Source organism: Callospermophilus lateralis, chromosome 5, assembly GCF_048772815.1.
Source record: "Callospermophilus lateralis isolate mCalLat2 chromosome 5, mCalLat2.hap1, whole genome shotgun sequence".
Classification (NCBI taxonomy): domain Eukaryota; kingdom Metazoa; phylum Chordata; class Mammalia; order Rodentia; family Sciuridae; genus Callospermophilus; species Callospermophilus lateralis.
In genome coordinates this window covers 123,816,529-123,831,250 of record NC_135309.1, presented here as the reverse complement: position 1 = coordinate 123,831,250, position 14,722 = coordinate 123,816,529, and the positions used below count along the sequence as shown (strand labels likewise).

At 33.8% G+C, this 14,722-nt stretch overlaps 1 protein-coding gene across 2 annotated transcripts in view; it reads left to right on the top strand.

Moving 5' to 3' along the window:
* Positions 1-14,722, top strand: part of Mtrex (Mtr4 exosome RNA helicase) — a 97,215-nt gene that overhangs the window by 50,819 nt on the left and 31,674 nt on the right. For both annotated transcript variants that reach the window (XM_076857286.2, XM_076857287.2), the window contains 2 exons: positions 663-731; positions 11,437-11,565. In XM_076857286.2, the coding sequence (XP_076713401.1) occupies positions 663-731; positions 11,437-11,565 (198 nt within the window). The remainder of the gene's footprint in view (positions 1-662; positions 732-11,436; positions 11,566-14,722) is intronic.

Sequence of the window (14,722 nt, the reverse complement as noted above, 5' to 3'; positions counted from 1 at the left end):
CTTCTTGCTACAATGGTTTCTCTATTAGTTGTATTATTTAACTATTTCACATTGCTCAGGTAAAGGCCTTTTTTTAAACTTTATTTATTTTAATTAGGTATATATGACAGCAGAATGCATTTTGATTCATCGTCCACAATTGCAGTACAACTTTACATTTCTGTGTACACAATGTAGCAGTGTATGAGACATATATGACCATATGTGCAGTCATATGTGTCTCTAGGGTAATAATGTCCATCTGATTCCACCATCTTTCTAGGTGAAGGCCTTTTAATCACCACCAGTTTTCATTGTGGGGAATATAATTTGAAAAAGTCTTGGGGTTGCATATAAATTATTTTCAATTATGAAATATCTTTAAAATGAGGCCATTTTAATTACTAGAAAAATTTATTAGATATAAAAAGACTTGAAATACACTGACATTTTTAGCATTTGTTTGCCAACTGAGACATTTCCTGTTATTGCTATTCTAGGGTCTATGAAATTTGCCATTGACTTTTTTCCCCCCTGTAGTATTAATGTCTTGTTCCTGAAATTTAGCAGTGATTTTTAACAAATATAGGAAATTCAAGTTTTATTAGCCTATAATATAAGACCTGGAAGGCTACAATTGTCTTTTTTGGATGTAAACATTATTATTTTTTGCTGTCTTTCAGGTAAAGAATGAAGGAGATGATTTTGGCTGGGGTGTAGTGGTGAATTTCTCAAAAAAGTCAAATGTTAAGGTAAACCAATTTCCTTTGAGTAAAATTTCATATATATTGTTGTTATTGAAATGTTTTTTAAGACTCATGAAGATCATCTAAATATAAATTTACCCTAAGAGGAGAAGTAATAAACTCTTACCTTAAGGAATTAATGTTTTGAATAATTTAAATTTTATACCCCATAGTTAATTTTAAAGCATTTCATCACATCGGAAGGAAACTTTTTTATCCCTCACTTTTCCTCAGCCCCATACAACTGTTTGTCTGTTTTGTATCTGCATAGGTTTGTCTATTCTGGAAGTATCATGAAATAAATTTTATATAATATGTAGCCTTGTGACAAGCTTTTTTGACAGTGTAATGGTTTCAAGGCTTACCAGTATTTCATTCTGTTTTATGGATAGATAATATTCCAGTATATAAGGATATACCTTATTTTGTTATCCATTATCCGTCCACTGAAATTTAGGTTGTTTATACCTCTTCGCTGTTATGGATAATACTCGTATAAACATTTGTTTACAGGTTTTTAGTGAACATAGGTTTTAATTTCTCTTGGGTATATACCTAGGAGTGGAATTACTGGGTTCTTTGGAAACTGTATGGGATAAGTGGTTGAGGAACTGCCAGATTGTTTTCTAAGGTAGCTGTACCATTTTACATTCCCATCAGCAGTGTATGATGGTTTAGATTTCTCAGCAGTCTTACTACACTTACTATGTGACTTTTTAAATTCTGTTTGGTATATAATGGTATTTCATTATGGTTTTGATTTTATATTTTCCTGATAACTAATGATGTCCGGGATCTTTTCAGCTTCTTATTGGTCATTTGTTTATACTTTGGAGAAAAATGTTTCAGATCCTTTTTCTGTTTTCAAGTTAGAGTTATGTGCCATTTTATTGAGTTATATGAGTTCTTTATGTATAGACTATTTATAATCTTATCAGGTGCATGATTTCTTTTTTTGTTAGAGTATCAAGTAATTTTATTTAAAAAACTTTATTGATTGCTCACTTTTCTAAAACAAGAGTCACTAATCTTTGGAGGACAGAATGAAGCCCTATACAGGGAACCCACAAATGTTTTTCCTCTGCTTAATGTCTTAGCTTTTGTGTTCACTCCAGGCTTCCATGTTTTGTCACCTCTGAAAAGGGGAAGGACAGTGGTTAAAAGAATTATGTACAAGAGGGTCACAACCAACTTTTAGCTTATCTGATGCTAATGACTTGTACGTTCTAGTGTCTAACTTTGAGAAACAGTATTGGATAAGCACTGTCAAATACCTAATCCCTGCTTACATTTACTATTCTTATTCTTTCAGTCACCTTTGGAATTGGTTTTTCTTTTATTGCAGCTTCTGTTTATCCTGGAGCACAAACCCTGAAATTTATATGTAGTGTCCATGTTGACATAAAATGTTATTTCAGGCCCACCCTGGTGACTGTAGTGTTTATACTCTGTAGTGTGTATTGGGTATCATGCCCTTGGTCACGCTGATTCAAGTGGCAGTCCAAAGCAAGGGGCACACAGGGACAATTTTTCCACTGTCAGTCTTGTTCCCTGTTGTATGGTCCTTGGACATTGCTCCACAGTCAAGGTAAAAATTTTGAATTCACTGACCCTTCCCTGCCAATTGAAATTATGCTCTTATAGAACAGGGATCTACTTCCTTGCCATTAATTCAGTGGAGTTTTCAAAAGGTATCAGGAATATTCTTTGGACACGTCCTAGGATGGGGCCGGAGGGTCCTGGCTTTCACTCTAAGGAGATGGTTCCCGCATAGCTGATTTTTTCTGGGTCATCAGAAACTCAGGAATTGCTTTTTAGATTGTGGTCTCAATATCTAGTTTAGTTTTGAATCTACCCCCTGAGAAGAAATCCTGTCTGTGATTGCTGGCTGTCCCAGCAGAAGCTGTCAAACAGGTCCTCACTGTGAGCTACTCCATGATGTTGCTGGCAGGGTTGGGGGTATAAGGCAGGGCTGGTGGTGCCCCCACATTGCCCACCAGTCCTTTGCCCTGTGCCTGCAAGGGAAACAATCTGGCTTCTGCCCTGGGACTGAGAGCCCCACTGAGTTGATGGTGGCAGAGGCAACAGCAGAAGAAGCCACCCACAGGTGCATAGTTCCAAACATTGTCTGTTTTGTGGGTTGTCTTCACTGTCTTGATAGAGCTCTTTACAGTATAAAAGTTTTTAATTTAATGAAATCTAGTTTCGCTTTTTTTCTTTTGTTGCTAATGTTTTTGGTGTTATTGAGACCACTACCAATGTCAAGGTCTTGAAGATTTACCCATTTTCTTCTAAGTATTTTATAGTTTTAACTCTTACATTTAGGTCTTTGATCCTTTTTGAATTAATTTTTATGTATGTTGTGTGATAAGGGTGCAAATTTATTCTTCTCCTAGCACCATAGGTGAAAGTTCTTCCTCATTTGAATCATTTTGGCACCCTTAACAAAACTCTGTTTATTGTAGACTCATGGGTTTATTTTTGGACATGCAATTCTTTCCCGTTGATCTGGATGTCCAGTCCTCAAGCCAGCACTTTTTCTACTCTTTCAGAATTGTTTTATTGCCATCTTAAAAATATTAAACCTTCTAATTCATGAACACAGCATATTTTTCTGTTTATTTAGGTCTTAAGTTTCTTTTTTTAAAATATTTTATTAATTGTTGATGGACCTTTATTTATTTATATGTGGTGCTGAGAATCGAACCCAGTGCCTCACACATGCTAGGCAAGCGCTCTGCCACTGAGCTACAGCCCCAGCCCAGTCTTAAGTTTCTTTCAGCAATATTTTATTTCCCAAGTATAGGTTTTATACTTCTTTTCCTTAATTTATTCCTAAATATTGTAATATTTTGATGCTACTATAAATGAAATTACCTTCTTCATTAAAGGTGTATAGAAACTTCTTCATATAGAAACCCAGTTGTATTTTATATATTGATCTTATATCCTGCAAGACTTATTTATTCTAATATTTTAGTGGAATATTTAGGATTTCCTATATATTGAATCATGTTGCCTACATGATTCACTTCTTCCTTTTCAATCTGGATGCCTTTTCAATCTGGATGCCTTTTTAATCTGGATGCCTTTTATTGCATCTTCTTGCCTAATTCCCCTAATTAGACATTTTAGCAAAATGTTAATAGAAGTGATATCCTAATGTTAGGGGGAAAATGTTAAATGTGATATTGCTCTTGGTTTTTTTGTAGGGGCCTTTCATCAAATTCAGCAAGTTCCCTTTTTTTCTGGCTTGTTGGGTGTTTTTATCACGAAAGAATGTTGAATTTTGTCCATTATAGTTTATGTGCCTATTAAAATGATCATGTGGATTTTTTTATTCTGTTTTCTATTCTGATGTGACATATTACTTTAATTGATTTTCAGGTGTTAAACCAGCTTTGGATTCCTGTAATAAATCCCGCTTTGTTGTGAATGTTATTTATTTTGTATATTGCAGGGTCCAGTTTGCAAGTTTGTTTTTGAGAATTGCTCCTAAGCGATACGGGCCTTGGGCTGAGGGTGTAACTTAGTAGTACAGTGCTTAACTAACATATGTTAAGCCCTGGGTTCAATCACCAGCTCCACGAAAAAGGAAAAGAAAAATGAGATACTTGTCTGAAGCTTTCTTGTGGTGTCTGTCTTATCAATGAGGTAATGTCAACGTCATTAAATGAGTTTAGGAAGTGTTTCTCTCCTTCTATAAATATTTTAGAAGAATTTTTGAAGAATTGATATTTAATCTTTAAATATTTAATTGAATTTGGCAGTGAAGCCACCTGGCCCTAGACTAGTTCTTTGTGGGTATTTGTTTCCTGGATATGACATATTCAGATTATCTGTAACATTATTCAGTAACATTCAGAAGTTTGTATCTTGTTAGGAATTTAGTGTTTTTCATTTTGATTATGTAATTTATTCATATACAATTAAAATATTGCTTTATAATCCATTTTATTTCTGTAAGGTTGTTCATAATATCTCCACTTTCACTTCTGATTCTAATAATTTCAGTCCTATCTTTGAGCAAAGGTTTTCAGTTTATCTCTAGGTATTTCCTAATTTCCCTCTTAATTTATTCTTTGACCTCTTGATTAGTTAGGAGTGTGTAAATTTCCATATATTAGTGAATTCTCCAAATTTTTAAAAAAATTTCTTTCCATTTTTTCAAGAACATACTTGGCATTGTTTCATTCATTTTTGAATGGATACAGGTTCGTTTAATGGTCCAACATAATGTTCTATCCTTCAGGTTTTCTGTGTGTAGTTGAGTAGAATGAATATTCTGCTATGTGGGGTGGGATATTATAGAAATGTCTCTTAAGTCTAGTTAGTTTAGAGTGTTGTTCATGTTTGATATAGTATAGACATTTGAACGGTTGACTTTTGCATGATATATCTTTTCCTTTCTTTTATTTTCTGTCATTTTCATATCAGTAAATTTGATGTGTTCTCTGCTCCTATATACAGAATATAGTGTGATCTTGTGTTTTTATCAAACCTAAAAGTCTATTTTTGGGAGTTGTTTAACCCATTCACATTTAAAAAGGAATAGTTGAGTTTGTATCTGCCATTTTGTGTTTTATTTTCTGAGTCTCATGTCTTATTTCTTCTATTTTTCCTTTTTTGCATTAAATGAATATTTTGCATTGTAGTAGTTTAATTTCTTTTCACAATGTATTTCCTAGTGATTGCTAGGTTTTTCCATATACATTGTAAATTACATCAATAGGTCTTAGATTTGTACCAAGTTATTTCCAGTGAGATATAGAAACATGATTTCTATTTATCTCTACCTCATTTTCCCATCTCTTTACCTGCTTAGATTCTCCTCCTCCTCCTTCTCCTCCTCCCTCCCTCTTGTTTCTTTCTTTCTTTCTTTCTTTCTTTTTTTTTTTTTTTTTTTTTTGCAGTGGTAGGGATCAAACCCAGAGACTCATGTATTTTAGGCAAGCATTTTACCATTTTTCCTCTTTTTATGGTATTGTTGTAACACATATCTATAAATATTTTAATCCAAACAATGCATTGTTATAATTATTTCCTTAGTATAATTTACAGCTTTTCAGTATTTTTGGTGTTGGAAATCCAACACAGGGCCTTGTGCATAAGAAGCACCTACTTTACCACTGAGCTATAACCCCCAGCAGTTTTAATGGCTTTTGAAGAAGCTTAAAGCTTTTAGAAGAGAAAAGAGAAAAATTATTTTTGTAACTATAGTTATACTAACATTTATCATTTCTTGGTTTCTGTATTTATTCCTATGGATTTGAGTCATCCGAAGTTACTGGTTTATCCCAGAAGAGCTTTGTTCCCACCCCCTCTTTTGTGCTGCTAAATGCACTGCGTTCTGATATATTATAGCTTAATACAACAGTATATACATACTGTTTTTACATTGCTTTTTCAATAACTTAAAAGGAAAACTCATTATTACCTCTGTGTGTGTGTGTGGGGGGGGGGGAATTCATATAAATGTCTGGTGTCGTTTGCTCTCAGACTGAAGAACTTTCTTTAGTATTTCTTTTGAAGCAGGTCTGCTAGCAACAAATTCTCTGTTTTTGTTTATCTGGAAATGTCTTTATTTGGCCTTAATTTTGGAAATTTTTCTGAAGAATTCTCAGTTAACAGTTGTGTTTTATAATTCGGGGTGTTTTTTTGTTTTTTCCTTTGATATGCCAACCCACTACTGTCTGTATTCCATTATTTTTGCTGAGAAGTTTCTGTTAATCTTGCTAGAGTATTGTAAGTATTGTGCTGCTTTCAAGATTTTCTCCTCATGGTTTGTCTTTCTTCATTTTTACTGTGGTAAATTTCTAAGTATAAAACTCTGCTGTGTACTTCTTTACATTTATCCTAAAGTAGAGAAAATTATATGTAGATTAAATATTTTTCCTCCTGTAAGTTTGGGCAGTTTTCAACCATTATTTTGAGAAATTTTTTTCTCTTCCTTTCTCTCCAAACCCTCCTTATATGTATAGTTTTGAGTTTATTGGTGTCCCACATTTCTATGACATAGACTAAGTTCATTTTCTTAATTATTCCCTTTTCTTTGAATTGAATAATCTCTATCCATCTGTCTTTAAGTTTGCTAATGATTTCTGCTGCCAGTTCAGATCTATCATTGGGCCCCTCTAGTGAAAAAAAGTTTTTTTCTCATTTCAGTTATACTCTAAAATTCTAGAATTTCCTTCTGAATCTTTTTTTATAATTTATCTCTTCATTGATATTTTCCATTCAACACCACATTGTTATACCTTTTATGTTTCCTCATACAGTTTATCAAACATAATTATAATGACTCTTTTAAGTCTTTGTTTTTTTTTGTTTTTTTTTAAAGAAAGAGAGAGAGAGAGAGAGAGAGAGAGAATTTTTTTAATATTTATTTTTTAGTTTTCGGCAGACACGACATCTTTGTTTGTATGTGGTGCTGAGGATCGAACCCGGGCCGCACGCATGCCAGGCGAGCGCGCTACCGCTTGAGCCACATTCCCAGCCCTTAAGTCTTTGTTTTAATCCGTATTCGGTCGTCTAACATCCAGTTTCTTATATGCCCATATATATATTCTTGGTACATGGGTCATAGATAATAATTGCCTGTTTCTTTGTACATTTCACTATTTTATTAGAAATTGGACATTTTAGATAGTATTGTAAGTCTGGGTATTGTTCTCCCTTGATTTGTTTTGTGCCTGTCTAAATTATTTGAGTGAAGTCTCTAGTATCTCACTTGCCTCTTTTACACCACCATCATTAAACCTTTTACGTTGCTTCTGGGTGAGTAAGGGGAACATAACATAGAGAGAGAGAGAGAGAGAGAGACCACCATCATTAAACCTTTTACATTGCTTCTCGGTAAGTAGGGGGAACATAGCCTAGAGAGGTGGGGGGGAGGGGAAGGGGGAGGGAGAGAGGGGGAGAGAGAAAGAAAGAAACTAGGTTTATTCTGCAAAGTAGAAAGCTTACAATTTAGCTTATAGCTCTCATAAATATATAGGTCTACAAGTTCTTTTCCTTACTACTTCCACCATTTTTTAGTTCCCTTATGCTTGAACTTTCCAAATATTTCTTTGGGAAAGTATAGCTGCCTATTTGAGGGATTGCCATTCTTCCTTGGAAAAAAATCTCTAGAGCCAAAGATCTAAAGCTGGGAGTGAGGGCATTGTCTCACTTTGATATGAGTAACAAACTTGCTTTTAGGAGCTGAGGGCTGAGTTGAGGATGCTTGCAATAACCTCAAGTCTTCCCAGCTTGCTTCTCCCAACATGAAACCCAGTACCTTATAAGGCAAGGGAAAGGCTGTTGAGACCCTTAATTCTCAGCAGCACCACATCCAAGAATGGAACCTTTGGCTGACCAACGGGTGCTGAAGAAAAGACCCCTGCTCTTCAGCCTCTCTTGCCCAGAACTTAGCCTCAGCAACAAGTAATTGGGAACAGGATCAGAAATGGCATTCACCTGAGTACTGTGGGGAGAGGGAACTCGAATTTTTGGATTCACCAGTCTAGAGTTTCTGCTTCAAGCATGGGAAGAGTGAAAGAAGGGAGTTAGGGATCTGTTGTTCCCTCTGAATTTTAGCAGACTTCCTTTTTTTAAAAAATATTTTTTAGTTGTCAATGGACCTTTATTTATTTATTTATTTATTTTTAATGTGTGGTGCTGAGAATCGAACCCAATGCCTCACACATGCTAGGCAAGTGCTCTGCCACTGAACCATAACCCCAGCTCCTTAGCAGATTTTCTTGATAGGATGTTTCTTGTTTGACATATATATTCTCTAAGAACACTTACAGGGACAATAAATGGTTGGTTTTTCAAATTTTCTCCAATTTTGCTAGGAAGTGAATTTGCAGAGCTTTTTACATTACTGTAGCCAGTACTTTAGTAAATCTAAGATTTTATATATTTAAAAAAAATTTTTAGTTGGACACAAAACCTTTATTTTACTTTTATGCGATACTAAGGATCAAACCCAGTGCTAAGCGCTATACTGCTGAGCCACAACCCCAACCCCTAAGATTTTACATTTTTTGGGAGAGAAAAGTTTTAACTTATATACTTATGTGTAGACATACTATAGCCAGAATTTTTAAAATTTATTTACCTCCATTGATCCTTAATCCATGTATAAAAGTTGTACTACTCAACGAGAGTTCTTTTAGGTAGAAGTAGAAAGAGGATTAGAGTGGAATACATTCATTTTTTTCTGTTTAAATTGGTAAGTAATTTTTCTATTGAGCCACTTGTATTTGTCTTTTCACTAAAAATGTGAAGTATATTAATTTTAGAATCTAGGTCAAAAACACTAATCTAAATATTTTTGTGGCCAATAGATTTTGACATCAATGAAGAAAAATATACACTGTTGAATAGTTTGATTCATTTTAAGGAAATACAAATTTAACTTTGAACATTTCACATTTTTTTATGTTCTACAGGTTTAGAATTATCAAAATTATATTTTAATATGGTCATTTCAATTTATAGCAAGAAATTAGTCACATTTTAAAAAGAATGAAGAGAAGTTAGAAAAATGTAAATTCAATTATGATTAAAATAGAACATATGAACAAAATTTTTTAAAAATTTAAGGTCTGACAATTATTGGAAAACTTAAACAACACAATATCTGTTTTTTATTATGTGAAAGATGATGTTGATCCATCTTACAGCATGTTAGGTGAGAAAAATTTTATAATCTTAGGAAATATTTTCAGTAGCAAATTTTTATTTAGTGTTATAATTAAGAAAGCTTTCAAGTGTCTTCAACCTTAGTAACACTTGAGGGTATTTGCATAATGTTGTTTTAAGTGGTAGCTATATGAAGGCAAATGATCATGTATGATATGTTTCAGTTATCTATGTGATTGTTCTATAGATGGAGAATACTTAATTTATTAAAATCTAAAGAATTGTCTATAACAGTTCTAGTTATCTAGAAATATTAAAGATTGCTCCTAAGTCTTAACAGTTTTCTTTTATCCAGATATCATATGTTCCCTAACACTTTGGAGTTAATTCATTCTTCAAACTATACAATACAACTTACTTAGAACCTCTAAGGTTCATTTCACCCTCTGAAAAGGGAACATGACAATCACTGAGATGCTATATAATCTTTGGCTTCTGAAGAAGAGTTGACAGTTGGTCATAACTTTGTTTAGCTCATTGTTTATAAAATTGATTTCTAAACTACTAGGCTGTATGATCTTTGCAGACAGATTATCTAAATCATAAATACATCCATTTTTGTTCGTGTTTAAATCAAGCCGAGTTATGTGTTGAAACTTCTTAAATAATCTCCTTTTGAAAAAGTTGATGCTGGGAAAAAACTAGCTTGTTTTCCTTTTGGATTGGAAAATGGAGTTTATTTTTTTTAATTATTATTTTTATTAGTTATGGATGGGCCTTTATTCATTTGTTTATATGTGGTGCTGAGAATTGAACTTAGTGCCTCACACATGCTAGGCAAGCACACTACCACTAAGCCACAATCCCAGCCCCGGAGTTTATGTTTTTTAGGTGTTTTTTTTTTTTTTAATTTTTTTTGTAAATCTGAAAATTCTAATTGTGTTTATGGTTTGTATTTGCAAGTATGTTTTACTTTTGTTAAATATTTGTTAGTTTTTTTGCCGAAATAGTTTGTAGATACAGATTCATTTTCATTTATTGACAGATTTTTATTTTGTAATGTCTTGGGTAGAAGCCAAGTCTTTGCCATGTTCCCCTTCAACCAAAGTAATTTTCCTTTTATATATTTCATGCAAAAGAGATTATTTAAATATTTTACTAAAGAGTAAGGAGTAATTCTTTGGGGGGGGGCGATTGAAATCAGGGGCACTTGACCACTGAGCCACATTCTCAGTCCTATTTTGTATTTTATTTAGAGACAGGGTCTCACTGAGTTGCTTAGCACCTCGCTTTTGCTGAGGCTAGCTTTGAACTCAGAATCCTCCTGCCTCAGCCTTTTGAGCCATTGGGATTACAGGTATGCACCACCATGCCTGGCAAGGAGGAATTCTTTACTGTAACAAAAAAGATCTATTACTGTTTGAAATTACCAAACAAATTATCATAGTACAAAAGATGTGATTAGTTCTGAGATCTAGAGAGATAAAAAAACAAAAAGCCATGGTGGCATACACCAGTAATCCCAGCAGCTAGGAGGATGGTGCAGGAGGATTATGAGTTCAGAGCCAGCTTGCAAGGCTCTGAGCTACTCAGCAAGACCCTGTCTATAAATAAAATATTAAAAAGGGCTGGGAATGTGGCTCAGTGGTTAAGCACCCTTGGGTTTAATATCTGGTACCAGGGGGTAAAAAAAAAAGAAGACTGAATAGTAAAATCTGCTTTATCTATTTTGCTTGTTTAATTGGGGTGACTTGGATATTTTATTATTTTGGTGACTTGGATAATATTTTTTTATTTTCTGATAGTGATTTATTTTTCCAATTTTTGCATTTTATGTCACAGTGATCTTACTATTAAATTAGAATTCATAAGTACCAAGTTGTTGCTGTGTTTTCTCATCCAGTGGCACATGTTGAAGAATACTAAAACAACCTTCATTTTATGAAATAAGCATTTATTGCACAGTGTGTGACAGTCATAATGCTAAATCCTGAGAAAACAGATCCTGTATACATGGAACTTAAAAATTTTGGGTCCATTTTTCAAGAATTAATGAACTTTTTTTATCCTCTTTTCCTAGCCTAATTCTGGTGAACTGGATCCTTTATATGTAGTAGAAGTACTTCTGCGCTGTAGCAAAGAGAGCTTGAAAAATTCAGCTACTGAGGCTGCAAAACCAGCTAAACCTGATGAGAAAGGAGAGATGCAGGTTTGTACTTTCGTAGGCTTCAAATACTTTGTGAATTATTTTTTTATCACTGGAGTTTTAAAATGTGATTATAATGACCATAGTGTCATCATTTCTAAATTAGAAGGTTTAAGGTATTTTGGCATACATAATTAGAGCCTCTAATCATGAGGATGATTAGTTATTTTATTAAATTATGACCAGGTAATAGTAATAGAGTAATAGTAATAAAGATAAAGAGAAATTAATAATTTAAGTTTCACACAAAGCTGCATTTTATGAGCTGTGAATATTTTTCATTATCACTTGTGACTGATTTTACAGTTTGAATCCATTTGTGATGTGTATTTTATTCTTATGGCAATAATGGTTGAAATAGTGTTTCAGTAATGAAAAATTTCTTCCAAGTTTTCTAAGTTAAAATAACTTTTTAAAAATATATTAAGTGGTGATTTAGAAGTTTGTTTATATTTCTGAATACTACCCAGCCTTTAATCTCTCTCCTTTTTTTCTTTTCTTTTTTTTTTTTTTTTTCCTGGTGGCACTGGGGTTTGAACAAGGGCTTGCACATGCCAGACAAGTGCTCTACTGCAGAGCTACAGCCCCAGCCCAGCAACATTTAGATACTGTTTTAGTCAGCTTTTTTGCTGCTGTGACTTAAGGTTCTGACTAGAAAAATTGTAGAGGAGGAAAAATTTATTTGAGTGCTCACAGTTTTAGAGGTCTTAGTCCATAGAAGGCCAGCTCCATTTCTCAGGGCTCAAGATGAGGCTGAATATCATAGAGAAGTGTGTGGTGGAGGGAAGCAGCTCACATCATGGTGATCAAGAAACAGAGAGGGAGTCTACTCTCCAGATACAAATATGTACACCAAATCCACACTCTAATTTCCACCTCCTCCAGCCACAGTGGACCAAGTCAGTTATCACCCCATTAACCCCTGTCAGAGGATTAATTCACTGATGGAGTTAAGACTATGACAACCAATCATTTTTCCTCTGACTGTCATGTATTATTTCATGTAAGCTTTTGGGGGACACTTCACATCCATACCCTAACAAAGTTTTTTTTATTTGTTCAATTTTTTTGCAGTGCTGGGGATATAACCCAGGGCCTCATGTATGCTAGGCAAGCACTCTTATCACTGAGCCACATCCCCAGTCCTATTCATTTTTCTTCTAACTTGTTCTCCAGACTTCCATGGACAAAAAAAGTTTGTATAACTTTTCCCCCAAGAATTTATTTTACCTATTTACCATCTAGTTATAAAAGAAACTAAAATCCTACAATTTGGTACACATTCATTATGCCCAAATGTACCTTAGAAGTTACTGCAACTTGAAATAGTAAATACATGGCACTCATCCCACCAGTCTTTCTCCTGATGGATGTTGCTAATAAGTCATAGCGTGCTTTTACACTGAAAGTTTTTCAAGGAAGTGGTCCAGGCAGCCATGACTAATGCATTGGAGGTAGTATTTTAGGTTAAAATTATTTACTGCTTCTCTTTGTTAGGTCCACATTTTTTTTTTTAAAGAGAGAGAGAGAGAGAGAGAGAGAGAGAGAGAGAGAGAGAGAATTTTTTAATATTTATTTTTTAGTTCTCGGCGAACACAACATCTTTGTATATGGTGCTGAGGATCGAACCCTGGCCTCACGCATGCCGGGCGAGCGCGCTACCGCTTGAGCCACACCCCCAGCCCCAGGTCCACATTTTTAAGCCTACGTGCTTTGCCTTTTTTACTTAGTGATACCAGAAATTTCGCAATTCTTAATAATCATGATTCAGTTCTGTTTAATAAATAATCTCTATAGGAAACCCCTTCACTGAACCCTGGACAAATCTTTTCTCTGTACTGTAGCATTTTTTAAAATTCCATTTATTTCAGGGTATGCTTCTAAGGTAATTAATCCAAAAATGTTGACTGATGGTCTGAAAAGGACAAAAAGGATTCCAAAATTTCATAACCTGAATTTGATGATTCCTTATGATTAGACAAACCCAAATTTGAGTGCCATTCTGTAAATTAACTAATGTATTTCCAAGTATTAGGGTCTTGAGAGACATTGAAAAATGGTTTTATATTAAAAGAGAAAAAGGAAGTACTACAACCAAAGTCAGTGTATGATCCTAGTTTGGATCCATGGAGTGGTGTGGAAAAGGGAAGTTAGTATAAAAGACATTTTTAGGAAAGTGGATGAAATCTTAATATGAACTATAAATTAGATGATATCATTATGTCAACATTATATTTCCCCTTAATAGTACTTTTCTGTAATTTTGGATTTATATGAAAATGTCAGTACCATAAGAGAACAAAAAAAGTAGAGAACTAAAGAGATATGACAACTAAATGAAATATTTGACCCTTGGTTTGACTTTGGATCTAAAATTGTAGTAGTCATACTAGTAGTAATAAAGTCACCTGGGCCAATTGGGGAAATTTGAATTAGACTATAAGGTTATGTTATTTTACTATTAAATTTTTAGGATCTTATAATATGTGGCTATACAGGGTAATACACTTGTTCATAAAAGAAGCATGATCTTGGGGCTGAGGTTGTGGCTTACCAGTAGAGCGCTTGCCTGTTACGTTTGAGGCCTTGGGTTCAGTCCTCAGCACCACATAAAAATAAATAAATACATAAATAAAATAAAGGTATTGTGCCCAACTAAAAAATAAATATTAAAAAAAGTTGTATGGTGTTAATTAAAACATGCATGTTGGTGAAATGAAGTGATATTAAGTGCAGCTTATTTTCAAATTATTTTTAAAAGAGGAGGAGGAAAAAAGAAGGCAAGAAGAATAAATCCCCTTTTACTCAAAACAAAACCCCTACATTTAAAACCAGGGAGAGAGAGAAAGCATTGTTAGTAGTTGGAAACCTATTAACAGTTTGAAAAATCTAGCTGGGAAATTTTTGAGAAAATGCAATGAGTAATTCATGGAATTGTTCAGTTGTTTTCAAATAGAAAGTTAGCTGATGATGTAGGAAAAACTATTTTTTTAGAAGCTGAGAAATAATAAAAATGTAAATTAGTAATGAAATTTTAAAGATTGGTACTTCAAAATAATGCTTTAAAAATGAAAGCTTTAGAAATACTAGTACTACATTCCTCCCTGGCAACAGTAGTTGTTCTCTTTAAACAATGTATGTGTAGTCTCTCCAGTTTCAG